This window comes from Perognathus longimembris, chromosome 5 (genome assembly GCF_023159225.1).
Source record: "Perognathus longimembris pacificus isolate PPM17 chromosome 5, ASM2315922v1, whole genome shotgun sequence".
Taxonomy (NCBI): Eukaryota; Metazoa; Chordata; class Mammalia; order Rodentia; family Heteromyidae; genus Perognathus; species Perognathus longimembris.
In genome coordinates this window covers 47,265,092-47,292,402 of record NC_063165.1, presented here as the reverse complement: position 1 = coordinate 47,292,402, position 27,311 = coordinate 47,265,092, and the positions used below count along the sequence as shown (strand labels likewise).

The 27,311-nt window shown below is 36.9% G+C and overlaps 1 protein-coding gene and 2 pseudogenes across 4 annotated transcripts in view; 2 read left to right on the top strand and 1 right to left on the bottom strand.

Moving 5' to 3' along the window:
* Nucleotides 1–27,311, bottom strand: part of Stxbp5l (syntaxin binding protein 5L) — a 179,606-nt gene that overhangs the window by 20,086 nt on the left and 132,209 nt on the right. For 2 of the 4 annotated variants that reach the window (XM_048346722.1, XM_048346723.1), the window contains 2 exons: nt 21,530–21,595; nt 4,982–5,152 (listed from right to left, as the gene is read on the bottom strand). In XM_048346722.1, coding sequence (XP_048202679.1) covers nt 4,982–5,152; nt 21,530–21,595 — 237 coding nt within the window. The remainder of the gene's footprint in view (nt 1–4,981; nt 5,153–21,529; nt 21,596–27,311) is intronic. The other 2 variants (XM_048346724.1, XM_048346725.1) reach the window with 1 other exon arrangement.
* Nucleotides 3,326–4,111, top strand: LOC125351747 (annotated as a pseudogene).
* On the top strand, nt 7,839–11,607 carry LOC125351551 (annotated as a pseudogene).

The window sequence follows — 27,311 nt, the reverse complement described above, 5'->3', positions numbered from 1 at the left end:
TGGTGTTACTTAGGTCCTCAGCTCCCTTGCTAATCCTCTGGGTGTTGGATCTGTCTCTTGGAGAGAGTGGGGTATTAAAGTCACCCATTATGGTTGTGTTTGGGTCTATCTTGTTCTGTAGTTCTGTGAGAATTTGCTTGACATATGTAAGGCCTCTTTTTTTCGGTGAGTATACATTTATCACTGTGATGTCTTTATTCTGGATTTTTCCTTGTATTAAAATGTAGTGACCTTCTTTGTCTTTTTGAGTTGATTTTAATGAGAAGTCTAACTTGTCTGAGATCAGGATGGCTACTCCTGCCGTCTTGGTAGGTGCATTTGCTTGGAAGATCTTGCTCCATCCTTTCATTCGGAGCCTGTTTTTATCCCTTGCTGTAAGGTGGGTTTCTTGTAGACAAAAGATGGCAACTTTTTGTTTGCGAATCCATTCTGCCAGTCTGCTCCTCTTTATCAGAGAGTTTATACCGTTTATATTCAAAGAGATCAAGGATAAGAGTGTTTTTTCTCCTTCCATTTTCTTGTTGGGCTGTTCTTCCTCTTTTTTTTTTTTCCTTGTCTTTAGTGAGCTGCTTTTTCTGTTGGGCTCTGGCTATTGTAGTTTCTTTCTGTTTCTGTCTGTGTGTCCTGTACGATTTCTGTTGGGTGGGATTCCCCTCTTAGAATTCGCTGTAGGGCTGTTTTTTTTATTCACATACTCCTTTAGATCCTCTTTGCTATGGAAAGATCTGGTTTTCCCCTCGAATATGAACTCCAGCTTCGCTGGGTATTTTATGCTAGGTTGGCACTTGTTGGTCTGTAGATCTTGGATGGTGTTCTTCCATTCTCTTTGCACGTGGTAGGTTTGTGTGGAGAGGTCTGCTGTTACTCGGATCCACTTTCCGTTGTAATAAATTTCTTTCTTCGCTTTGGCTGCATTCAAAATTTGCTCTTTATTCTTGAGATCTGAAGTCTTGAATATTATGTGCCTTGGCGTGGCTTTTCTGGGGTCTGGTCTGCCAGGTGTCCTATAGGCTTCAGGTACCTGGATGGGGTCCCTTGTGAGATTCGGGAAGTTTTCTGCAATAACTTTATTGAAAATATGTTGAAGCCCTCTGCTCTGGTATTCGGCTCCTTCTTCTATTCCAATTATGTGCAGATTACATCTCTTGTCTTTGTCCACTAGCTCCTGGATTAGTCTGCCCTGGAGCTTTACCGTTTCTTGGAGTGTGGTAATTTTCTGGTTCTTATCGGCTGCATCATTGTCCAAGAGATTCTGGATTCCATATGGTCAATTCTTTGTGCTGTGGATTCAATTGCAGAGTTTATGGATGTGAGAGAGCTATTTATGGTTGCCAGATCAGCTCTGATCGTGGAAATTTCTTCCTTTAAAGAATTGTATTTTAAATCTATTTTTTCATGCATTTCACTTGTCAGGATGTTAGGTCTTCTTTAGTGAAGGTTTGCACTGTATCCATTTTTGCTTCCATTTCTTTCTTGGCTTCCTGGATGTCCTTCGAGACTTCCACTCTGAACTCCTGGAATTGTTTTCTGATTTCGTTTCTGAGGCTTTCCATCATTTCTGCTAACATGGCCTCAGTTGTTTTTTTATTCTCCATCTCCTCTTCAGTCATGCTGCTTTTTGGAGCTGGCGAGTTAGCTTGCCCTTTGATAAAACACGTTATATTTCTTTGTGATTTGCGCATCTGGAGATCTGTGGGTAGCTTCCCTGGTTTGGCTTTGTGCTGGTTCCAGCTGGTCTGTCTGTAGGAGACTTGTTTGTGTCCTGGCTCTGGGTTTGAGCCTGGCTGTTGATCCTTACTGTTTAATGGGTGAGCATGACCGTCTCGGTTGTTGCTGGGATGGTCGCCCTCCCTGTACTTGGGAGGGGGGTAGGTTCTGTGTCTTTCTCTGCGGGACGGTGTCCCGCCACTGTGTTGTGCTAACCCTAGCGTGCCCCTGGTGGGGGTTTGCTGGTTGTTGATTCAGCGTGACGTGGAGGCTTTTCTCTTCTTTGGTTCTTTTTTCCACTCTGTATCTTGATCAGAGGAGCTCACCTCTCAAGCGGTTTGCCCTCCTGTGTGGACTGCTCCAGGGCCGGTGTTGTTGAGGGGTGGCCCACCCACTTGTGTGAAATGCGCCAAACTGTGTGGGCGCCGCTACTGGGGAGCTCTGCCCTCCTGTGCGGGAGCGCCTAACACAGCGGGTGCTGCCGCTGGAGTTCCCTGCCCACCTGTGCGGGGCACACCCACCAGAGCGAGCCCCGGGTTGTTGGGGTGTGCTTGTGCCCTCCCACAAGTCCGCTGTGGGGGGCAGTATGTGTGGGCCCCAGTGGGATCAATGCCTACTGGTCCCCAGGCCCCTGTTGGGAAGGGGGTGTGGCTGGTGATGCCGGTTCAGGCTCCTCTGCTGCCTTGGCGCTGCTCCGCCCTTCCCCTGCTAGCTCCTGTGTCTTCCCAGAGTCTGAAGGGACCTTTTGTGACCTGATTTGGGGTTCTTTGTTCCCTCAGGGTGGGGAGGGGGAGGGAGGGAGTTCCAACTTCTCTGCAGAGCTTGGGTCTCTGACAGCTGGTCTCCCGTTGGGGGAGGGGGCAATGGGGAACTCACTGGTCCTGGATTGTGTGTGTGTGTGTGTGTGTCCGCGCCGCTGTTGGCCCTTTGGGGGTGGGGTGAGGCGAATGGTCGTTTGGTGGTGGCAGCCCCGGCTCTCCCCTTCTGCACCGCTCGGTTCCCCCTGCCGCTCACGTCTGATCCCGGCCGTGCAGTCCTGAACTTCCCGTTGCCGCAGTCTGTCTAGGTCCGCGCTCTCCCTGAGGTCCGTGGAGTCCCGCTGTCTGGACTCTGTGCTTCTGGCGTGACTTTTTGGCAGTCGGTCTGCCGTTTGCCAGGTCCCCTTTCCCAGCCTGGCCCTTTTTGGGCCAGGGTCGGCGGGTGGGGGGAGGGTACCCCGGAAAATCTCTGGCTCCGTGCAGGTTGTAGGCTCTTCTTCTTTTTTGTTCCTTTTTGTTTCCTGCATTTTTCCATTGCTTCTGGCTGCTGGTTTTGCTGGGTTCTTGATGGGATGTTGGGTGCTGGAGTTCCCAGCTCGCTATTCAGTTGGAGCGAGTTGGGGTGCATCCCTACTGTGGTGGCGCCATCTTCCTCTTCCAAGAGCTTCATCTTAATTAAGAGTTGGGCAACCTCCACTGCAGCCTCTCCCCCAGCTGGCGGCATTGGCAGGGAGGGGACAGTAGTGTAGATGCCCGCCCCTGCCTCAGCAAAGATACCATATTGAGTAAACAAAGACTGTGCTTTGTATCAAAGGCATCTGTGGAATAGTGTTACAGTTTGAATAGTAAAAGATTCACATTATGAGAGAATCCCTTTTTGTCAACCTAATGAAGCATTCAATGAAGTCTTCTGACTCTTTTCAAGATGAACTTGAAGATTATATTAAAGTACAGAAAGCCAGAGGCTTAGAGCCAAAGACTTGTTTCAGAAAGATGAGAGAGGACTATTTGGATACCTGTGGGTACAGAGAAGAGATCGAGTTCAGGCATAGGTACAGAATGTTTGATCAGAGATTTCTGGCTGGAACTATGTAGTCATATCCAAGATCATGCAATACTTCACAGAAAGTGGAAAACCAGTTACCTCAGTGGTTGCCAGTGCAGGACAGCAGGCTAAGACTAGATTCTCTGAGCTACTGTCAATTCATCAGGGACTGTTTCTCAGAAAAACAAGTACCCCTGAACCTTAGTCAGCAAGAATATAATTGTGGTCTATACAATGTAGAATCTAGAGTTTCCAAGCACCTTTCCTTAGGACACAATATTAGTGCCCCTCAATCCAGTCATAAACAGATACATCACAACAGACAAAGGCAACCAGAGGAAGGCAGAGAAAAACCAGAGGAAGAATGGCCTAAGCATAAGAGGAAAAGAAGTTCTGAGGAAATGGATTTAGATAAACACAAGAGCATCCAAAGAAAGAAAACAAAAGTGAAAGCAGAAACGGGACAGGTCAGTACAGAAAAGAATCGAAAGAAGAAAAAGAGTCGAGATGAAGCATCTAAGAAAGAGGACTGTAAGTGTAGAAAAGAGAAAAAGGAACAGAGGAAGAAATGTTGTGGGACCAGTCAATCCTTGGATTTTGAAAGTCTGGTTGGTTCTCCTGAGGTTTAATTGAAAGCAGTTGAGGAACTTGGTTCTTTGATATTCATACCACTTACCTTTTTTGGACACATAACTGTAACTAAGGCCAAATGAATGAGAATATTTAGTATGCTTGGTCTCCAACATGGAAATTACTTTTCCTCATTTTCTAAAAGCATTTTAATGGTTTTCTTACATGCAATGTCCCTTTTTGAGTGTGGCTCTGCTTGTATTCATCTAATTGCTGTGATGGTGGAATTATTTTCCCTGATAGATGATTTATTTTAGTGGAGGATTAATAGACTGCAGAATGTTTCTTGGTTGGGTTTGTTTTCATTTTGAATTGGACATTTTTATGTTCATTGGTTTTCTCTATGAAGCAAATTAGATTTTTTTCTTTGTTAGATCTAATTTACAGTGTATTTTGTAGACTGGAAAGTGAGAAGTGAAATATATAACAAAAATAATAAGCTTATCTTGCATAGAGTTTTAAAAGCTTAAAAGTATCATCATACAAAATCAGTTTATATTCTGGAAATGTTTATAATAAAGTGTTCTAATTTCTGCAAAAAAAAAAAAGAGCTGGGCATAGTAGTATGTTCCTATCATCCCAGCTGTGGTGAAAAACATTAATAGGAGGATTGGTACAGTTCAGCTCAGGCAAATAGCAACAACCCATCTCAAAAATAACCACAGCAAAAGGCTAGAAGCATAGCTCAGAAAGTAGAGTTAGCTACCTAGCAAATATGAAGTCTTGAGTTCAAAATTCCTATGTCACAAAACAGTAATAACCACAACAAAAACATGACTTCTATCTCATCTCCCACTAGCTGCTAGCATGGTAACCATGAACACTGGTATGTTCAACCTACCTTCTGTTGTAACTGGTAAAGCGATCTCCATGCAAGCAGCTGACTGTGCCTTTCGAAATGGTGGTCTTCCAGGACCCCAGCGATTTACTTTTGAAACATCAGCACTGGAAAGACGTTTTCCTGAACTGCAGCTCTGAGAAGTTGGACTTGTACAATGTCCATTTACATGGTCTGTGTATCAAAAGGAGATGGCAGAATAAATACTATAAATAAACCTTCATATAAGGGAATCGAAGGGTATAGGTTAACAAGTAAAGAATAATAATTCCTTTTATTCCCCAAACCAAATAGATATGACTAATTTCTGGTTTTGTTAAGGTTTAGTCACAATTACAGATTTAGCTAAAAATTTCAAGATATTTGTTAAGTATAAGATAGAGTTTCAAAAATATTCCCTTTATGTATCCTATCATTTAATGGCAATATAAAATGGACTGTAGCATTGGACTACGTTGTCAATTTATGGAAGATTTGGAAGTACTTTCATTAGTTGGACTTTAAATGGAGTACCACTCAGTGCATACAAGAATGGCACTTAATGGTACTTAAGGCATAGATTGTGGAGCCAAACTGTCACAAGCAAATTCTAGTTCTTTTTCTTACTAGTTATTTGGATAAAATATTCATGCTTTAATTTTCTCTTGTGTTGATTTGGAATGTTACAACCTACCTCATAGTCTTTTCTGTGTAATAACATATGTACATACTAGAATAACCCTGGCCTCAAGGAGACAAAAAATGAGTAAAATTTTATCATCATCACTTTGATTATTAATATTTCTTTCTATCTCTATGGGCCTTGGTGGATCCCTGAGACTGTGTGGGTATTTATGGTTATGAGACTCCAGCATAAGCCAGCTAAGCACCAAAGTAGTTCTCCAAAACAACCTCAATCTCAGCAGCACGGGGTGGTAGGATATCCCATTTGCTGTGGGTTGGATAGCATCATAGGCAAAACTCTTTGCCCTGCGACTTCATGCTGGCTGGTAAAAGCTAATGCTTGGAAGATACCCCTAGCCCGCATCCCCAAGAGTTCCTCTAGATAGAGCCTCTGGAATGGTTCTAGTGCTAAGGGAAGCTATGTTGTCACTGTCTCCTAAAGTTTTCTTCCAGGTAGGAGGAGTGCCTATGGTTGGATGTCATTGGCTAGCCACGAGTGTATCTCAGCAACAGACAGCAAATAGCAATGTAGGTTTTGATCCTAACTCAGTGTTGTGCTGGTCTATGCAGGCAGTGGGCTCAGGGTACTACCCAGGTAGGCAGCATTGGTAGCGACAAGTATGACAAATACCTGGCCTCTGCTGGTAACTACAGACCAGGACTCTGGCCTTATCCTGACCACAGGGAGGGCTTATGAGGAATGGCTACTCTTCCTAGCTATTTTCCTTTTTTCCCAAACAACACAGCTCAAAGTATTTGGGACAGACATGGGTGTGGACTGCCCTTCAGGGCTGAAACGGTGGTGTCACACCAATAGCAAACTACTGGAAAATATGGACCTGGGGATGCCCTATGCAACACACATCCAGAGTTTTCATAAAACCATGGCCTCACCTAATAAAACATGCCAGAAACAGACCAGATAGTAGTAAGTATAGGGAAGACAGTGCATTGAAAATAGCAATTTAGAAGAAACTTAACAAACTTAAAGAAAACACAGAGAAATGAATCAACACTCTAGCAGAGAAACTTAATAAAGAAATAGAAATAAAAAAAAACAAATAAAAATTTTTGAGCTGAAGACAGTCAGCAAAAAAAATTAAAGTTTCAATAGAAGGTATTAATAGAAGAACCAACCCAACTTATGACAGGCTATGTGAAAATAAATAATTGGGGAAGCAACTTGTAAAAGGAATGAAGAGAATATATGGGGACTTTAGGATAACTTTTCAAGAACAGAAGAATTCAAGGAGTTGAAGGGTTCAAGGAGTTGAAAATGTCAAATGAGCAGAAAGCTTATTTTAAGAAATAATGGAGAAGTTTCTAAAACCTACAGAGAAATACAATTGTCTAAGTACAGGAATATTAAAATTCACCTATTAAATTGAACTCAAGTATAACCCAAGACATCTTATAACCAACCTGTCAGAGGTAAAAAGTAAAGACTGTCAAAACAAAATAAAACGAAACAAAAAACCAACTAATATGTAAAGATAACCCAATTCATTTGCCAGAAGACTTTTTATTAGAAACCTTACAGGCCAAGACAGAATGACATTATATTTCATAATGCTGAAGGGAAAAAACACACATGAAAAATTTGAGAGTATTATATAGCCAGCAAAGATATCCTTAGAAGTACAGAAGTGATAGTAACATCCCCAGACTTAAAAAAGGCATAAGGCATGTATCTCTACCAAACCTGTTTTCACAATAAAAGCTAAAGGAAGTACTTCAACATGAAACAATATGTTCATAATTAAGAAGAAAACAAAAGGGTATAAAACTCTCTGGTAAAATTATACAGGCAAGATTGGAATCCTATATTGTAAGCATGATGCATTAACCATTAATATATTTAGTATAAAGACTAAAAACAAAATAACTTAAAAATAATAGCTACTTTAATATTGGTATTAATTATATAAAATGGTATAAAGATGAGTCATCAAAACTTCAAAATGAGCAGGAAGTAGAATTTTCTTGTATATTTTCTCTTGTTTTTGTTGTGGGTGTTCTTATATTTATAATTATGTTACTGTAATTTCAAAATATTTAATCAAAAGGTATTTTTGTAAGTTTCAAAGTAACCAAAAGAAAAAATAGTAGACAAATCAAAAGTAATAAGGAAGCAGTAGAAGTACTTCATTTAACTATGAAGAAAGATTGTTAAAAGAAGGAGAAAGGGTCTGGGAGCATGGGTTAGTGGTAGAGTGCTTGCCTAGCATGCATAAAGCCCTGGGTTTGATTCCTCAGTACCACATCAAAAAAATAATAATAAAATTATATTTTTAAAAAGAGGGAGAAAGAAAGGAACTACAACAAAATGAGTGAACATGTTACGTAGTGATTATAGTAAGACCTTATGTATCAACAATCACCTTGAAAAGTAAATAGATTAAACTCTCCAACTAAAAGAGCAAAAAAAAAAAAACAACCATTATAGAAAAGAGGAAGAGGATCAGTAGGGAAGAGATAATTAGATATTATTATGCGGTGCTGAAATGATTAAAATTTCTTTTCTTTTTTTTTTTTTTTTTGCCAGTCCTGGGTCTTGGACTCAGGGCCTGAGCACTGTCCCTGGCTTCTTTTTGCTCAAGGCTAGCACTCTGCCACTTGAGCCACAGTGCCACTTCTGGCCATTTTCTATATATGTGGTGCTGAAGAATCGAACCCAAGGCTTCATGTATACAAGTCACAAGTCTTTCCACTAGGCCATGTTCCCAGCCCCCCAACTGCATTTTGTTTACAAGAAAATCATTTCACCTTTAAGAAAATATATGGAGTCAAAGGAATGAAATAAAATATTCCATTCATATAGAATCTGAAGGGAAGAAGTAGCCATATTTATATATTTTTTGAATATTTTATTATATCTAAGTAGATGTACAAGGGAGTTGCCATTCCACAAAGCAGTTTATGAATACAGTAAGTCTTTTTTTTTTTTTTTTTTGCCAGTCCTGGGCCTTGGACTCCGGGCCTGAGCACTGTCCCTGGCTTCTTTTTGCTCAAGGCTAGCACTCTGCCACTTGAGCCACAGCGCCCCTTCTGGCCGTTTTCTGTATATGTGGTGCTGGGGAATCGAACCTAGGGCCTCCTGTATCCGAGGCAGGCACTCTTGCCACTAGGCTATATCCCCAGCCCCTACAGTAAGTCTTGATCAATGCCTTTCAACATTCTTACCTCCTCTCCCCACCTATCCCTTCCCTCACTTTTCTCAATTTTTTAAGAATTAGTATTGAAATTTCTTGCCATTTAACAGTTTATGTATATAATGCATCTTGGTCTGTCTGACAAACAAAACTGCCAGGCAGACATTAGAGTATATGTCTGTAGTCTTTGCTACTTGAGAAACTGAGGCAGAAAGATTGCTTGAGCTCATGGGCTCAAGCCACCCTGGGCAAAACATAGTGAGATTCTGTTTCTCAAATTAAATAGAAACAAACAACATTAACAATAAAAGATCCAGGTGCTGATGGCTCATAGCTGTGATTCTAGCTATTTGGGAAGGATAGATTGGGAGGATTGTGGTTTGGGACCACTAGCTCAAGCACAAAAATTTGTAAGACACCTGTCACAATAGAAAAAAGGTGGGCATGATAGTAAATGCCTACTGATCCATCTACAGTGCTAATGTAAATAGGAGGAGAATGGTCTAGACCACTCTAGGCAAAAAAGTGAGATTTTACTAAAAAACAAACAACAACAAAAGCCAGAGCAAGTGGACTGAAAGTATGATTCAAGCACTCAAATGGTAGAGCTTAGTAAGTGTAAGGCTCTGTATTTCAGAGACAGAGAGAGAGAGAGAAAGAGAGAGAGAGAGAGACAGAGACAGAGACAGAGACAGACAGAGAGAAAGAGACAGAGAGAGATAGAGAGAGACAGAGAGACAGAAACAGAGAGACAGAGGTTATATAATAGTCACTTTAGCAAGAAGAAACAACAATTGTTAATATAGATGCTCCTAATATTGGTCCATCCACATATACAAAGCAAGTAATAATAGAGCTAAATGGAGAGACAGATTCCAATACAAATAATAGCTGGGACACTAAGGTTCACTTTTAGCAATGAACAAAACACCAGACAGAAGGCAACAAAGAGGGGATGGAGGTGTGGCTCAGTTTGTAGGGTGCTACAACCAATGAGCCAAAGCATCAGGTACCAAATTCGAGTCCCAGTCTTACATCTAAGGAAAAGCCAAAAGAAACCAATAAAGCAACAGCAAAGATAACTTGGTCCCTAGATCAAACAGACCTTAAAGACATTTACAGGAATATTCTATCCAACAGTAGTAGATTGCAACTGATTTTTCATCAGCATAAAAAGCATTCTCATAACAGAGCACAACATAATAACCAAAATTGTGCTATATATACACAATGGAATTCTATGCTTCTATCAGAAAGAATGACACGGTCCCATTTGTAAGGAAATGCAAAGACTTGGGAAAAAATCATACTAAGTGAGCCAGACCCAAAGAAACATAGACTCTATGGTTTCCCTCATTGGTAATAATTAGTACATGTCTAGGATAGTCCTAGCAGAAGATCAGAATAGCTCAATAGCTATGTACATATGAACCCATAAAATGATGCTAAGAGAAATGAACTCCAAGTTATGGAAACAAGTGGTTTATCATCATTGTTTATAACACAGTGTGTGAAATTATGTCTTTTTGCTTTTGCCTATCTTCCCTATGGTTTAGCCCTTGTTGTCACTGTATTTGATTTTGGTGCCCTGGGTATTGTATATATGTTTGTCTAAGTCAGGGAAGGGAAGGGAAACTTAAAAATGATGAGACAAAGGGTAAAAGGGAAACAATTGCAATAGCAATACTTATGAGACAATATGTAGTAAGCCAACTGTACAACTTGGCGGGGGGGGGAACGGGGGAGGAGGGATGGTAGGAGACAAATATGGGAGGAGGTAATACGTTGACAAGAAATGTACTCTATCTTATGTATGTAGCTGCATCCCCTCTGTACATCATCTTGGCAATAACATTTTTTTTAAAAGAACCAAAATAAGCCTCAAAATTTAAAATATATTGGATCATAGCAAATATCTTTCCTGACAATAATATAACAAAATTAGAGTTGATAAGAAGAGAAACTTCCAAAATTAAACAAATAACATCACATGAAAATTAGACAGCTTCTCTTTGATCAACCAACAGTAAGTAAGAAATCAAAAAAGAAAATGTAGGAAACCCAGCCAATACCAACTGTCTGACAGCTGCTAAGTCAGCTCTGTTTATCCCCAAGGAGAACTTCAACTGCCTGACTCGCTTGGACCACAACTGAGCTAAATCTCAAATTGCTCTTAAACTTGGTGTGTCTGCTGATGATGTAAAGAATGTCATTATCAGGGGGAACCATCCTCCACTCAGTATCTGGATGTCTGCCATGCCAAGGTGAAATTGCATGGAAAGGAAGTTGGTGTGTATGAAGGTCTGAAAGATGACAGCTGGCTCAAGGGAGAATTCATTAGGAGTGCACAGCAGTGTGGTGCTGCTGTCATCAAGGCTCGGAAACTGTCCAGCTTAAAAGCCATCTGTGACCACATCAGAGACATCTGGCTTAGAGCCCCAGAAAGGGAATTTGAGTCTACAGGTATCTCTGATGGCAACTCCTACAATATTCCTGATGACCTTCTCTACTCATTCCCTGTGGTAATCAAGAATAAGACCTGGAAGTTTGCTGAAGGTCTCCTGATTAATGACTTCTCATGGGAAAAGATGGATCTTACTGCAAAGGAGCTGACAGAAGAAAAGGAAACTGTTTTTGAGTTTCTTTCTTCAGCATGACTAGGCCATCATTTTGATGTGAATAAATACCCAAAAGCTGAGGAATGTAAGTGTCCTCTTTGACTCTAGAGCAAAATAACAATAATGTTGTACTTACACTAATTGTGAAAAAAAACCCCAACCATGCATTTTAAAGATTGTGTGTTTAGTGGTACAGATTTGTAGTGAACGACTGCAATCATGCTGCTATTGCTACATTTTAAATAAAAACATGTATTAAAAAGAAAATAAAATTTCTGAAAAGAACTGAAAAACTTTGTTGGGGAAAAGGGGGGATAATAGTAATAAAAGCTATAGCAATGCTCACACCAAATAAACAGAAAGATTTCAAATAAGCAAACAAATGCCCACATCAAATAAGTGGAAAGATCTCAAATAAACAACTTCTAGGTACTAGAAAAGCAAGAGCAAACCAATTCCCAAATTAGTAGGAAAAAAGGAAAGACTGTAAAAATAAATATGTACAGAGAGGTTACAGTTTGATAATAATCAGTTTGATAATAAAAAATAAATAAAAAATAAAAAATGTTATGACTACTAAAATATAAGAGAAGGGATGGGTGAGGATGTTGAAAAAGGTGAAATTGATCAAGATGCACTGTATTCATAAAATGCTTTTTTAAATGGCAACTACTTCTTACAACTAAAGACAATTCAAAAAATAAAAATGTGTGAGATGTTATCAAAATAAGGAATTGGCTCTTTGAAAAGATAAGAAATGAACAATTCCTTTGCAAGATTACTTTAAAAGAGACAATTCTAATAAGTATCAAAGATAAAAATATATCACAATTAGAATCAAATACAAAATATCATTAGAGATTATTATGAATCACTACATGTTACCAAATTTAGTAATATAGAATGGAGTAGTAATATAGAATGCGGAGTCGCATTGCCAAGGGCAGAGCTTATGGGCCGGGGGACAGTCTATAAGCTTACAGCTGGGATTAGAGTTGTAAAGCACCACTGCCTGGTTGAGATGGGTATCGTGCTCACATTTTGCCTGGGCCATCCTTGAACTGTAATCTGCCTGATCTCTGCATCTTCACTATCTGAGATTGCAGTCACAAGGCACTGCACCCAGGCCTAAATTATTTTGATACTTGTCGGAATAACAGTAAAATTGTAGATAATCCTAAATTAACAAGCTTTGCAGTCAAACAGGTTTGATCTAAATTTGTTTTGCAGCAGTTATATGACCATATGTAAGCCTGAATTTTCACAGCATTAATTTATTCATGTTAATATGAAAACAGTATTACCCACCTTACTTTAGATGACATAAATAAATCATATGACATAGTTCCTGATATGTAGGAAGACTTCCACAAACTCAGCTATATGTTGGCTCTTCAGACATAAATTCACTTCATAGTAGTTTCACTAAGCAATGATATTGAACTAAATACCTATATAGCTAATGTTAGTGATTTATATTTAAAAACCATGATTATCTCCTTTAATTAAATTCAAATAGGAGTAAAGTAGTCCTTCAGCATCTTCAGGCTCCAGGATTCCTCAAAAATAACAGAATCCTAGGATGCTTTAACATATAACACTGTAGTAGTGTTTTCGTATAAGCTCTTCATATCCTCCTGAGTAAATTACTTTTAGATCATTGTTATACCCTATTATTCAGAAATAAGTATAAAAATTTTTCTTATCTGGGCATTTTCAGTGTTTATACAATTTAAAAAATAGTTTTGGTGTGCCATTGGTTGAATTCCTACATGCAGACCTATTGCTGTGAACGGCCAACTGTACATGTAACTCAGTTTTAGATGCATTAATTATATGCACTATAAAAGCCACTTACTTTAGATAAAATGAAATGAGGTATGTGAATAGTCAGCACAAAGTTTAGGAACCATGTTTTTGTGGCTTAGGTTTAAATATTAACTTTAGCATTTAGTACCAACATGATTTCAGTTTTTTCTCTAGGAGAAAACTGATTGAGAATAGTGGCACTGATCTTTAAGTGAAGAAAACTAAATAAAATTGTATAAAATGGTCTTTTAATGTCTGAAGAATAATATGAAAATGATGTGTTTTTGTATTTGAGCCTTGACCATAGTGGGATTTAATGCTATGGCTTTCAGTCAGTGTAAAGGAAATGAAGTAAAACAAAAAATCCTATTCTAGAATAAACAGACTAAAGTTCTGGAAGAAAAGTTTATGAATGTTTACCTAATAAAATTTATTTCAGATTAAAAGTATAAGACCATGACCACTACAAAAAATAAACTGAAAATGAATAAATTTTTCTACAACCTTCGTACAATTAAAAATGGACAGAGCTTCATTCCCCTATGCATCAGACCTTTTTTTTTAATGTTTAATAGTTAATTCTAAATAATACCAATGCACACAATAGGAAAAATAACTGCAATAAACTGTGCTCACTTACATAATTATATCAACAAAAGACCTATATGCATGACAATTGTTTAAAAGTTTTCCATGATAAAAAGAAAACAAACAAAATATTACACTACAAACCTTGCTGTACAATGATTTATAAAACATTTTTGTAAAATGATTATTAACAAACAAAACGTTGAATGCTGCCAACAGAACTGTATGGTGATTTTTAAGAAAGCATTTTAGAAAACTATCAAATATTATCAAGTAGAAAACTTGTGTTATTCATGGATTGGTTGGTAGAAATGTTCAGCCAAATGAATGTAAGAAAACTTAAAATTGCTGGCTTTTGCCTACCGTACCAAGATCAGCCTTAAGAACTGTTGGCAGACTTAACTTTCTTGATCCTTTAACTGAAACAACAGAAAAAGGAAAAAGGTAGTTGTTAATTATATAAAATTAAGGAGGAATGTGGGGGAAGAGTTGTTTTATAATGTAATTATTAATCTTTTTTTTTTTTGATGGTGGTGGTAAGTATTGAACTAAGGGCTTTATACTTCCTAGGCAAATACTCTACCACTTGAAACAAATCCTAATCCTTTTGCTTTTAGTTTGTGGTTCATGTTTTTTGTTTTTTTAGTTTGTTGTGCATTTTCCAGGCCAGCCCTGGACTGAGATCCTTGAGCCTCTGCCTCCTGAGCAGCTTGGATTACAGATGTGCTACAACTGGCCCTAATTATTAATATCTTGATGAATATCATGCATGGAAGCAGAAATAGTATTCTTACAGTAATCATGTAAGTATTCATATAGTTTTGATCACATATGTTGTATGAAGTAAGTTCTTATTTCACTTGGAAAGCACCAAAAATTAACTCCAGAGCTAACAGGTAAAATAAACACTATAACAAATGAATAAGATCATACCACAAATAACAAAGTGTTATGAAGTTGAAAGAAGAAAACTCTAGTATATATGATGTGATCAAGTATATATGATCTAGTATATATGATGTGTCTATGGTAGATGAAATAATGACATCAATATTGGAATATTGGCATATGAATTAAGTAGGCAAAAAAGTCTTGACAATACAAAATATTGAAAATGAACTTAATTATATGTTTATAAATCAATTCTCTAGGAAAGTCTATCTAAATCAGGGAAACTATATTTCACTAAAAGACTTCCTTCTTTTTTATCTGTTAATGAAAAATTTACATTTAGCATTTCACAAAATATTGGCTATTATGTATGATATCAAAGAAACATTTAGGGAAAATTACATTACAAATATTTCACAGTGCTTTATTAGTACTCAAACTATCAATTGATTAGTACATTCTAATGAGTAATTTTATTTACAATCAGAAATGCTATTGGAAAATTAAAAAGGCAAGATGATATAACAGAATAAAATACTCAATTTCAAATCAGAAAACAAGACCAAATGTGGTGATACACACTAGCAATCTCAGTTACAAGGAAGAGATAAAGAGGCTCATGTTTCAAAGAAGGCTGAGGAAAAAAGTGAGTGAGACCTCCATCTCAATCAATAAGCTGTATTCCTGTAATGTTATCGTCATAGGAGAAATAGGCAGGAAGATCTCAGTCAAAGGCCAGCCCCAAACAAAAAAGTAAAACTCTATCTGAAAAACAATTAAAATTTAAAAAGGGCAAGGGATGGGCTCAAATGGTATTCTATGTGCCTCACAAGCACAGAGCCCCGAGTTCATACCTCAGAAATCAGAAAACATGCCTCAAAAAGTTCTGAATTGTTACTATCTAGATATGCAACTTTAGAAATTTCCTTCACTGATCTGTAGTGTAATTTATTACCTGTAAAACAGTATTGTTGATATTACCTAGGATGTTTCAACTTGAATGTGCTTTGTAATGTACCATCATGCTCAGCCTTGTTTTCTGATTTTAAACTGAATGTTCTTTCTGTCATTATTTCTGCACTTATTTTCAAACAGTGTTTCTAGTTATAAAAATTCTCATTAGAAAGTATTGATAGTCATTCTGAATCCTAGAAAGTATTGGTAAAAGATTTCAAATGTAAATTGTGAAAATCTTTTCTTAAAGCTTAAACATAAACTTTAACATGAAATACTATTTGGCTTTTGATTTTACTCCAACTATTTAAAACTTCATTCTTAATTCTTAGGTCATATAAAAACAGGTTGTAAATTGTATTTGGTCCCAAACCTATATATTGACTAAATTTGCCATGCTAAACATCTTATTAAAGCCTACATAAATATTATCTCTGTAATAAAACTTGTCCCTATGAAGACATTTTATGATATATTTATAAAGGTTAAGATGAAATCAAATCAGATTTTAATAATTTGGGTTTATAATTACCAGCACTAAAAGATGTTATTTATTCAATACATGAAAACAAAAATATATACAATAATCATACTACACGTTAAATTTTTTTTTTTTTTGGCCAGCCCTGGGGCTTGAACTCAGGGCCTAAGCACTGTCCCTGGCTTCTTTTTTGCTCAAGGCTAGCACTCTGCCACTTGAGCCACAGCGCCACTTCTGGCCATTTTCTGTATATGTGGTGCTGGGGAATTGAACCCAGGGCCTCATGTATATGAGGCAGGCACTCTTGCCACTAGGCCATATCCCCAGCCCTACACGTTAAATTTTTAACAAGAACTTTTAATATAACATTTTAATATAAGTATTGTTTCTTAATTTATCTTTAAAGTTGCTATATTCTTTTTATGTAGTCTCTTTAATATGCCTCATATATACTGACTACCTCCAATGGATGATAAAGGTTCTTTCAGAAAGAAGGAAAACAGTCCTGTTCTCAGTCTCTAAAACTCCAAATTCCACAGAAAAATGGACTACAGGGAAGTGTCTTCTTATTACTCACAACTCTTTTGGAGGAGAATATTATCTCTTAGATTCCAGTAGCTAACTCTGGCTTTCAAATCTGTTCCAGTATTTGCGTTTCCCTACCCTACCCTACCCTAGCTTATCATCTACTTGACTCCTTGTAGACTACTTCATATTTAAAAATTAAGCCTACCCTCACAGATCTCATCCTCAGGTGTACATCTGGGGAAGGAAAAGAGAGACTGGATGGTAGGATGAATAAGGGAACTTTCTTCATAAAAATGTCACACAGGCTGCTGCTGTTTATGTATGTAATATTCTTCCTTCTTGGGTCCAGTTAGTAAACTTCTCTTCCTTACTGAAGTCAGCCCCAAACTGAAGCTAACTTCTGTAGCACTTCTGCATATTTTCTTTATTACATTTAAAACACTATGACATTATCCATTATAACCTCAAAATGTTTGAATTTTTCAATGATGGGTACTGGATTTCCAATATCTAGTCAAGTGCTGGCACAGTAGTTATAATCATTTGCTTGAATGAATGAACAGTGAAGTCAAGAAGCAGGGAAAATATTGCTCTAATGTAGACTAAGAAGATGAAGAAAGCTTATTCATGTGCTAGAAATAATAATGGAAATGTATTTGGAAATATTATTAATACTTAGTGCCTGGAGTGGTAGTTTCTTTAGGTGTTTTAAATATGGCACGTGAAAACTGGTAAATGTTGAAAGAGAGTAGATTGAGCTTGTATAAAAGAATTTTTTTGTAACGAACCTAAGAAAATGAAGCCCTCCAAATGTCTGTATTTTTTTTGTACTGTTTTCTAAGCTAAAATACATATAGTATTCTTATTTCATGGTAATAAAAGGGCAAAAATGGAAATAGAAACTTTCTTAAAATTCACTGGTTTAGTAATCTGCACAGGGACGAGGATTTGAAGACTCCTTGCCCAAAGGAGATTCATAGGTCATAGGCTGATATCCTAAGCAAGGCATTATGTCTCTGCAATATTCTTCACATTTTACCTATTAGAGTAATTTTATGTTAGTAACCTTCAAAGGCTGAAAAAAATTAAAATTTTGAGTTGCTATAAAATTTCCTTCTATTTAAGCTTGAACTACTTTTCTTTATTATTTACTAATTTGTTTCAGTTTTAAACTTTGGAGCAATGAAGACTAACCAAATCCTAATCTTATGTGGCATATTTTGTTTTGGAATATTGCATTTAAACTCATGTTTCATACTTGCAACTTGTGTGCCCAACACATGCCAGATTTTTTGTTTTTTAGTCGTGGTCCTGAGGCTTAATCTCAGGGCCTGTGTGTGCTGACCCTGAACTTTTTTTGCTCAAGGATAGCACTCTAACACTTGAGCCACAGCTCCACTTTTGTTCTCCTTAAGACACACTGACACTATACTCACATCGAATAGTTTTTGAAGTCACAGCCTCACACTTCATAGGCTAAGACTAAAACCTGAGCCACAACTCTATTTCTGGCTTTTGCTTTTTAAATTGCAAATAGAAGTTTCACAATTTTCCTTTCAGGGCTAGCTTCAAACCTTGATCACTATAACTCAGCCTCCTGAATAGCTAGGATTACAGATGTAAGTCACTAGCACCTAGCTCTGGGAATAGTCTTGAGACAAACTGTGAAGTCCAGAAAACTGTGGAGAAATTAGTATTTTATTTATAGAAAAGATTTTCACCTTCACCTGGCAAGTGATGTACTTGATTCCTCTGTCTCACAGCTGGTATTTCATTCCTATAAAAGCCTGGTGCTGCCTCAGGAGTTCTGCTAGCGAGTCCTAAATGGAAAGAAACAGAAAACCATTGGCATATAATCTTTCTCTCTCTCTTCTTTTTGTTTTGTTTTTTGATCTTAGGTTTTAGTTGCTCAGGGTTTTACTAGTTTGAACTCAGGATCTTACATTCACTCAGCTATCTTGCTTGGCTGGTGCTCTACCACTTCCAAAATAACCAGCAAAAATAACCAGACTAGTTTTTTGCTAGTTATTTTTAGAGATGGGATCATAAACTTTCTGCCCTGGTTGGCTTTGAATTCCAGTTTTCTGGATCTCAGCCTCTTGAGAGGTTTGCAGGTATGAGTCACCAGTGCTTGGCTTGTCAATTAACTCATTAAGTGAACTAACAATTTACCTTAAAGGAGAATTTCATAACTGCATGGAACAATCTCTATTTTGTTCCTTTATAAAATAAAATCAGGCACTGCTACAATAGGACCATTTGAAGAGAAAAACAAAGCTTCATGGACCTAGTGGGATTCTAGGCATCCAGAATTTTTGTGGAAGAAAATCCAAACTAGGTTAGGATCCAGGTCTAGCATAAGCCTCAAAAAGTTGGATACTCCTGTCATTCTTTTGTGAAACTAATTTCTATGACATCTTAATAAATCTATCTTAAAGATAAAACATTTCTGTCACTGTGGCTTTCACTTACAGTTGGTAGAATGATGTCTGTTGTAGAATGTGAACAGTGAGAATTATGATAAATAGGAATCATGATAAGAAGAATTTAGAAAGGTAGTCGCTGTCAGAATCTCATGCTAGCTTGGAAAAAGATACTTACATATCTTTTAGGCAAAAGACTAGAAAGAGAGCATTTTCTGGGATGACCCAACCCTACATTTGAAAATTTTATGACTAAAAAGTGAGTATTTTCTTAGCTAGGCACCAGTGGCTCATCCCTGTAAATTCTAGCTACTCAGGAGGGTCAGACCTGAAGATTGTGGTTCGAAGCCTGCCGGGGCTTATCTCCAATAAATCAAACCACCACCACCACCACCACTAACAACAACTATGGAAGTGGCACTGTGACTCAACTGGTAGAACATGAGCCTTGAGCACAAAGAGGCTCAGACATAGCATCCAGGCCCTGAGTTGAAGCCCCAGAACTGGACAAAAATAAAGAGGGTATTTTCTTTAGAAAATTAAAGGTTTATGCTAGGTAAGTGGAGTTAACATGCTGTAAAAGTTTAATTTTAGCCTCTTGGAATGTGAATTTGTACAAGGCAAAAATTGTACAACCTTACCGGCTGAGTGAAAAAGGACAGTACAATGTTAAAAAAAAGTTCTAACAATTTGTATCATTTTTAGGATATTACTTGTCTGTGCAAACAGACTGGAAGTTCAATTTAAATAATGAAGTATATTTTTCCTCACTAATTTATTTTCAGTGGGTAGCATAATATCTGACTGTAGAAACCAGAAATTTGTTGAATAGTTGAGTAAATGACTAAATATTATGGAAACGTAATGATATCATCCTGGAAGCTGAGCATATTGACTTTACAATTATAGCATTGGATTCTTTTTCAGCACACAGTATCTATTTTGTGTTGTTCATTATTCTCAAGAAATACTCCATAGTCAGAACCTTCAACTCTGTATTACTTATGGGGTATAAAAGAATTTTGGGTAGGCATATAAAACCAGAGATACAAAATGAGTCCTGACCTCTCATATTTGAATATACCTACATGAATATTCTTATTTTTTAAAGTTTTATTGTAAAGGTGAAATACAGAGAGGTTACAGTTACATAAGTCAGGTAATAAGCACATTTCTTTTTTGAAAGAGTCACTCCCTCCCTCATTTTCTCCCAATTTTTCCCCTCCTGACCCCCTTCCCCACCAAGTTGTATAGTTCATTTCCAACATTGTGTCTAGTGAGTATAACTGCTGAATTGGTTCACCCTTTGTCCCATCATTTCTGTGCTTAACAGATCCAACAAAGTATAAGATTCCCTCAATAGATATTATGAGGGTAATTTATTGATTGATTGATTGATTGATTGCCAGTCCTGGGGCTTGGACTCAGGGCCTGAGCACTGTCCCTGGCTTCTTTTTTACTCAAGGTTAGCACTCCACCACATGAGCCACAGTGCCACTTTTGGCTTTTTCTATATATGTGGTGCTGGGGAATTGAACCCAGGGCTTCATGTATATGAGGGAAGCAATCTACCACTAGGCCACATTCCAAGCCTGGAAAAATGTATTTTTAACTATTTGGCAGGGCAATTTCATTAATTCTTTCTTCTCTCCTTATACCTCTCTCTTGAGTGAATCCAGAGCCTTTCACATGCTAGGTAAATGCCTTACAACTGGCTATGTTCCCAGCAGGGCAATGCTTCTCCTGTTGCTTGGAGACTAGAAACATTAACATCAGTTGGGATTTTGCTAGAAATGTTAACAAAAATCTTAAGCACCAACCCAGATCTAATGATTAGAATCTTTGGAAAATCACAATCTTTCTACTCTTCACCTGATTCTGATGCAGGCTTTAGTTACAAATAGCATACCAGAGGAAAAATTGAAATGGAAGTAGAAAGGCAAGTAACATGATACAGAAGTAGCCAAAACTTTCCTGCTTTGAAGCAATCTACTGGATTGCACGACAAGTCCTCTGAGGACTACAGGAGTGACGGAGGGGCTGACTCTGATCATGCTATACATGTATGGTCCTGTCAAAAATGAAACTCCCTTCTACAACTAATTGATGGTAAGAAAAAAATGTGGGAAAATATTTAAAAACTGCTGGTCCAGAAAAATGTTCTGAATGTCTAGTTTCTATTTCCCACTAATTCAGCTCTAGTCATAAGATAAAAAAGTTTCTGTATAATATTACCCAAATTTATTTGAGCCTAATTAAGCATGCTTAAGGTAGCTGTAGAATTGTCTATATTTAAAAGTATTATATTCATATATCTGATCTTAATTTTATTTGGGGCCAAGAGTAGCTTACGATAAAATCATGAATTTTGTATTACAAAAATGAAAGTAACAGTTTGATACAGTGAGCTACCAGAAGCTTATAAAATACCACTCATCTTTTACCTGAAGTGGGAGACTTGCAGCGCTCAAGTTCCAGGGGGACAGGACTGTCATTCAGCTCAGTTAAACCTGAAAATATGACAACAAAATGAGGGAGAGGCAAGGGGACAAGAAGAGATAACTCTTTCTAATTCCTATTTCTTAATTTCTTAAAGTTTTAAAAAGTCTCTTTTAACTGGGAAAATAACTTCATCATGCCTGTACTATTCTAAAAACTTGTTTAAATAAGTGATACAGGGAAAAACCAGGAACAACAACTAATTGATAGAGGGTAATTAAACAGGAATGGTGGAAAGGTAAAATTTTTTTTATTATTTTCACATGAACTACCTACTTAACAACAGATATAATTTAAAAAATATTTTAAAAAGACAAAATCTTCAAGAGAAAAGGCTTTAGCTTTTAAAGAATGTTTATAGTAAAATTTAAATTTATATTTAATTTACATTTCATATTAATTAATTTGTTAAATTACTTCAATTGTTATAAAATACTGCATCCTTTTTATGTATAATATTTTTAAAATGTCTATCATCTTGCTTTCCAGACAAATATATTGGTAGGCATAACCGATTCATTAATCTGTAATTCTCATTATCTGAAAATCTTTATTCCAATGATATTTGTAAACTATACTTCTTCATAGTTTTTTCTGTACTTGACATACTTTTTCTTTTGTAAATAAGTATTCAGGGTTGGCGTTAAATGTGTGTCTCCATACCCAGAAAACATTAGGGAGCTATTGTGAATGATTAAAACCATACTTATTTTTTTCACAAATAAATTCGCTTTAGGTCCACAAACAATCATAAAATTTTGGCACCGCAAAGACCCTGATATTTAGAAAAATCCATGAGAAAAAAAAGTGCAAAACCAAGCCAATGACATTTTAAAGAAAACCTAGAATTCATAGTACATTTACATGTTGCTTATTGATTGGAATATGTCCTGAGAAATGTGTTATCAGCTGATTCTGTCATTGTATGAATAACATGGAGTACATCGGCACAAATCTAGATGGAACAGCCTTATCCAGGCTGTGTAGGCTATTGATTCTCAGCTACACCTACACAGCATATTTACTGTACCACAGGGAATTTTAACACAGTGGTAAGTCTTTGGGTTTCTAAGCATAAGTAAACAGAGAAAAGGTCAGTAAAAGTATGAGATAATAGGATTTTTTTTAGCTCCATTAGAACCTGTGGGACTATCACTGTATATGTGATATCATATTATGCTTGCAGACATACTATGAGTGCCAACTTTAGATCATGTTACCTGCTCTATTTCTTATTTCATTTAGAGTTTTGAGAACTATTAATGCTCATCCCATTTTAAATTTTTATTTATAATTATGATTTACTTATAATTTTTACTGATATAAGGATTATGACTAATCTAGCAGTAGACATTCATTGACTCAAAACTATTGCAAACATGTTCTTTACCCAAGAGATACAAATCAAACAAAACAGGTTTATAACTAAATAAGCAACAAGTATTAATCTATAAAGTCACTCAAATATCAGTCTACTCAGCACTAAGATTGTAGGTATGAGTAGGTATGAGTGGCTCATACCACTGTCTATTTTCTGAATTTGTTTTCCCTTGTTCTTTCTCATTTCTACAGATTCTTGATCAACAAAGCCATAGTAATAGTAAAACAACTTCCATGTGTCAAGATACATGTGCCCTAACCTTAAATATTTTACAATAATTGTTAGTCTTATATTTACTCAGAACAATCATTATTTCAAAATACACATTTTTTTTCTGATTACAGGAATAATGCTTGGAAAAAAAGGAAAGTGTAAGATAAAAAAATTATAGATTTTCCCCTTCCTGTGCTTATTTTGAATCTACAAAAAAACAGTTGCATGCTCACACTTTTCTATTTATGTCTATCTTAATTTTTTCATCTCATTAGAATTCATGAAACCATTATGAGGAAATACTTTTATGATAAAATGCTTATACAGTGAAATATTTAGTCCTTTCATTGTTTTCTTTTGGTTGGTCTTGGAGCTTGAACTCTGGGCCTGGGCACTGTCCCTGCACTCTTCAGCTCAAGTCTAGCTACCACTTGAGCCACAGTGTCACTTCTGGTTTTCTGGTGGTTACTTGGAGATAAGAGTCTCATGGACCCGGCTGGCTTTGAACCTTGATGCTCAGAGCTCAACCTCCTGAGTACTTAGGATTACAGGTATGAGCCACCCGCATCTGGCTAGTCCTGTTTCATTCTTTAGTGTAATAAATAACTGTGAAAGTCTTTGGCTTTTTTGTGCTTTGAGTATTTTTTATGGCATTTTTCTATCTTTCCAGTGGGGTCTGACTGGGACACTATATTTTGTATTCCATCAGCAACTCATGGGCAATCTCAACACTAGTCACTATTAGTCTTCTTAAATCTTAGTTCTTCTAGTTATAGTAATTTACTATGATTTAAATTCCCCATAACTACTGATAGTTGTTTTTCATTTGCTTACTGCTTTTTGTGATGTTCCTATTTATGTTTGACTAATTTATGTAAACAATTGGACTTTTTGTTATGCAGTTGCAGGTATTTTAACATATATTTCAGGCAAAAAACTTTTTTTTGTTGTTGTTGTTGGTTGGTCCTGAGGTTTTAACATCTGGGTCTGGGTGCTGTCCCTGGGTTCCTTTCACTCAAGGCTAGCACTCTATCACTTGAGCCACAGCATCACTTCTGCCATTTTCTTCGATTAATTGGAGGTAGGAGTCTCAAAGACTTTATGGGCTGGATTTGAACCATGATACTCAGATCTCAGCTTCCTAAGTAGATAGTATCACTGTGAGGTGAGCCACCACCACTTGGCCAGGCAATACCTACTTGTCAGAAGTAGGTATTATGAATGTTTTCTTCCAGTATGTGATTTATATTTTTCTTAATGATGTCTCCTTCTTTTGTGTGACACTAGGGTTTGAACCAAGGGCTTTATGTTTGCTAGGCAGGTGCTCTACCATTTGAACCATGATACTAGTTTTGTTTGCTTTATTTTTCAGATAGGATATCCCATTATTTATTTTTTTTGCAGGCCAGCAAAGGATAATGGACCAATATCCTCTTACCTATGCTTCTCAATAAGCTGACAGCACAGATGTAAACCACCATGCCCAACTTGCTTTTTAATTTTTAGGTTTCATTTTCAAGTTTAAATATTCATCCCAATATTATCTTTAATTATAATCCATGTCAATAAAATTTTTGATTATAGAATGAGGTAAAGATTAAATCCATTTTATGCCTACATTTCCCTTCTTACTAATCACAGGTAGCTTAACCTATAGTCCTAGCAACTCAGGAGGCTGAAGTCTGAAGGACCAAGGTTCAAAGCCAGCTCAGGCAAAAAACTCTGAGACTCAATTTCTACAATTGACCACAAAAAAGCTGGGCTACAAGTGTTGCTCAAATGGGATTATGCCAAGTAAGCCAAGCAAGCAAAAAGTCCTGAGTTCAAACCCCCCACCATAAAATACTTTCTTTTGTGTGTGTGTATGTGTGTATTTTATTGGATGCATTTGTCAGAAAATAAATGGGCCATACGATTATATATGTGAATGTGTTTCTGGACTGTAATTTTTTGAAATATTATATAGCATAGGCTGTTCTCAAGTTTGCTCTCCTGCTGTGGTAATTACAGTCATGTAGCAACAGGCTTTACCTGTAATCACTCATTTTTTCATTTTGTCCTTGTATTTTGAATGTCACATTATCATGTGTAGTTTTTAGTTTTACCTTAAAATCAGGTAGAGAAATTCTTCAACTTTTTCTTCTTTGTCATCTTGGTCTAGATGATTTCCATTTCCACAGAAAATTTAAAGTTACTTTGTCAATTTTGGTTAAAAAAAAAAGAAACTATTTTGGGGGGTTGTCCTGGGATTTTGAACTCAGGGCATTTTGCTTTTTAGGCAGGCAGTCATACTGAGTAACATCTTCAGCTTGTTTTTGCACTAATTGGTTTTGATAGGATCCAGATTCCTGTCCAGGCAATTGTCTGGACCACAATCATCCTGCTTTTCCTTCCTGCCATCCTGGAGCTTTCTTTTTTCCATTTATTTGTGTGCCATCATAAAGCCTCTTATTTAATGCAAATCCTGATTCCTGTTCCCTTTGCTTTTTAAGTATTTTGCTCTATCATATCTTTCCTTGCTTACTACAATTCTATCTCTCTGGATCATTAGATATTCAAATAATTTTTCAAAAAATATACCCATTCCTCTAAATGAGATTTATAAAGAACTCATCTCCTTATAATACTTTATCCCAATCCAAGTACTAAATCTTTTTTGTTTGTTTGTTGGTCGTGGAGCTTGATCTGTGGGCCTGGGCACTGTCTCTCTGAGCTCTTCAGCTCAAGGCTAGCGCTCTACCACTTGAGCCATAGTGCTGCTTCCAGTTTTCTGGTTGTTAATTGAAGGTAAGAGTCTCACAGGCTTCACTGCCTGGTTGGCTTTGATCCAGGATCCTCAGATCTCCGTCTCCTGAGTAGCTAGGATTACAGGCATGAGCCATCGGTGCCTAGCCTGAATCATTTTATAATCAAATATTTTTGAATACAATATATACTTGTGCTATTTCCCTACTTATTCCTTTCTAGTCCAGTACTATTTTGGCTTCCAGACACTACTGTGTGTGTGTGTGTGTGTGTGTGTGTGTGTTGTTTTTTTCTTATGCTTGCTAAGCTGGCACTCATCACTTGAGTCTGTCATCAGCCCTTTTTTTGTGCTGGTTTACTTTGAGACAATGTCTCTCTTTATAACCAGGCCATCCTGAACTTCTCCCTCACTTCATATTTAGGCTTCCTTGAGGAACTGGAATGATAGGTGTGTAGTACCTGTCTCCTGAGATGGAGTTTCTCAAGTTGTTCTATAAAAAGAATCACCACATATAAAAAGAATCCACACATATAATACAACAGTATAAAATTAAAATATTCATATGTGAGTTATTACATTGGATAGTTTTTTTTAAATTTAAATTATATTGTAAAGGTGATGTACAGGAGGGGTTACAATTACATAAGTCAGGTAATGAGAACATTTCTTTTGAACAGTGTTACCCCTCCCTCATTTTCTCCCACTTTTTCCCCACTTGACCCCTCTCCTCCCTCAACTTATAAAGTTCATTTCCAACGTAGTATCTAGTGAGTATTAGTCTTGAATTGGTTCACCCTTGGTCCCACTGTTTCTGTGATTCTCCTTCACTTCCCTAGATAAGATAAACTTATATTAGAGACAAAGGGTACAGAAATAAAAAATAGTGACAACAAGGGAAAAAAGAAAAAAGAAATAACTGCAAACAGTACAATAAAAAAATCTCGTTTCCATTTCTTGGAGTTCATTTCAATAAGCATCATTTTATATGGTCATATGCATATAGCTATTGAGCCATTGTGATCTTCTCCTAAGAATATCCCATACATATTGTAGTTATTACAAACCATGCAGCCTGTATGCCTTTGGGTCTGGCTTACTTTGCTTAATATAATTTTTTGAAGTTTTTCCAATTCACTATGAATGGGGCAATGTCAGTCTTTCTGATAGAAGCATAGAACTCCATTGTTACATATACCACATTTTTCTTGACCTGTTTATCCACTGAGGAGTATTTGGGTTTATTCCATATCTTAGCTATGGTAAATAATAATGCAATGAACATGATTGTGCTAGTGGCTTTAGTGTGGGCTGGCTTGTGGTCATTTTGATAAATGCCAAGGAGTGGGATTGCTGGATCACAGAGAAGCTCTATGTTTAGTCTTTTGAG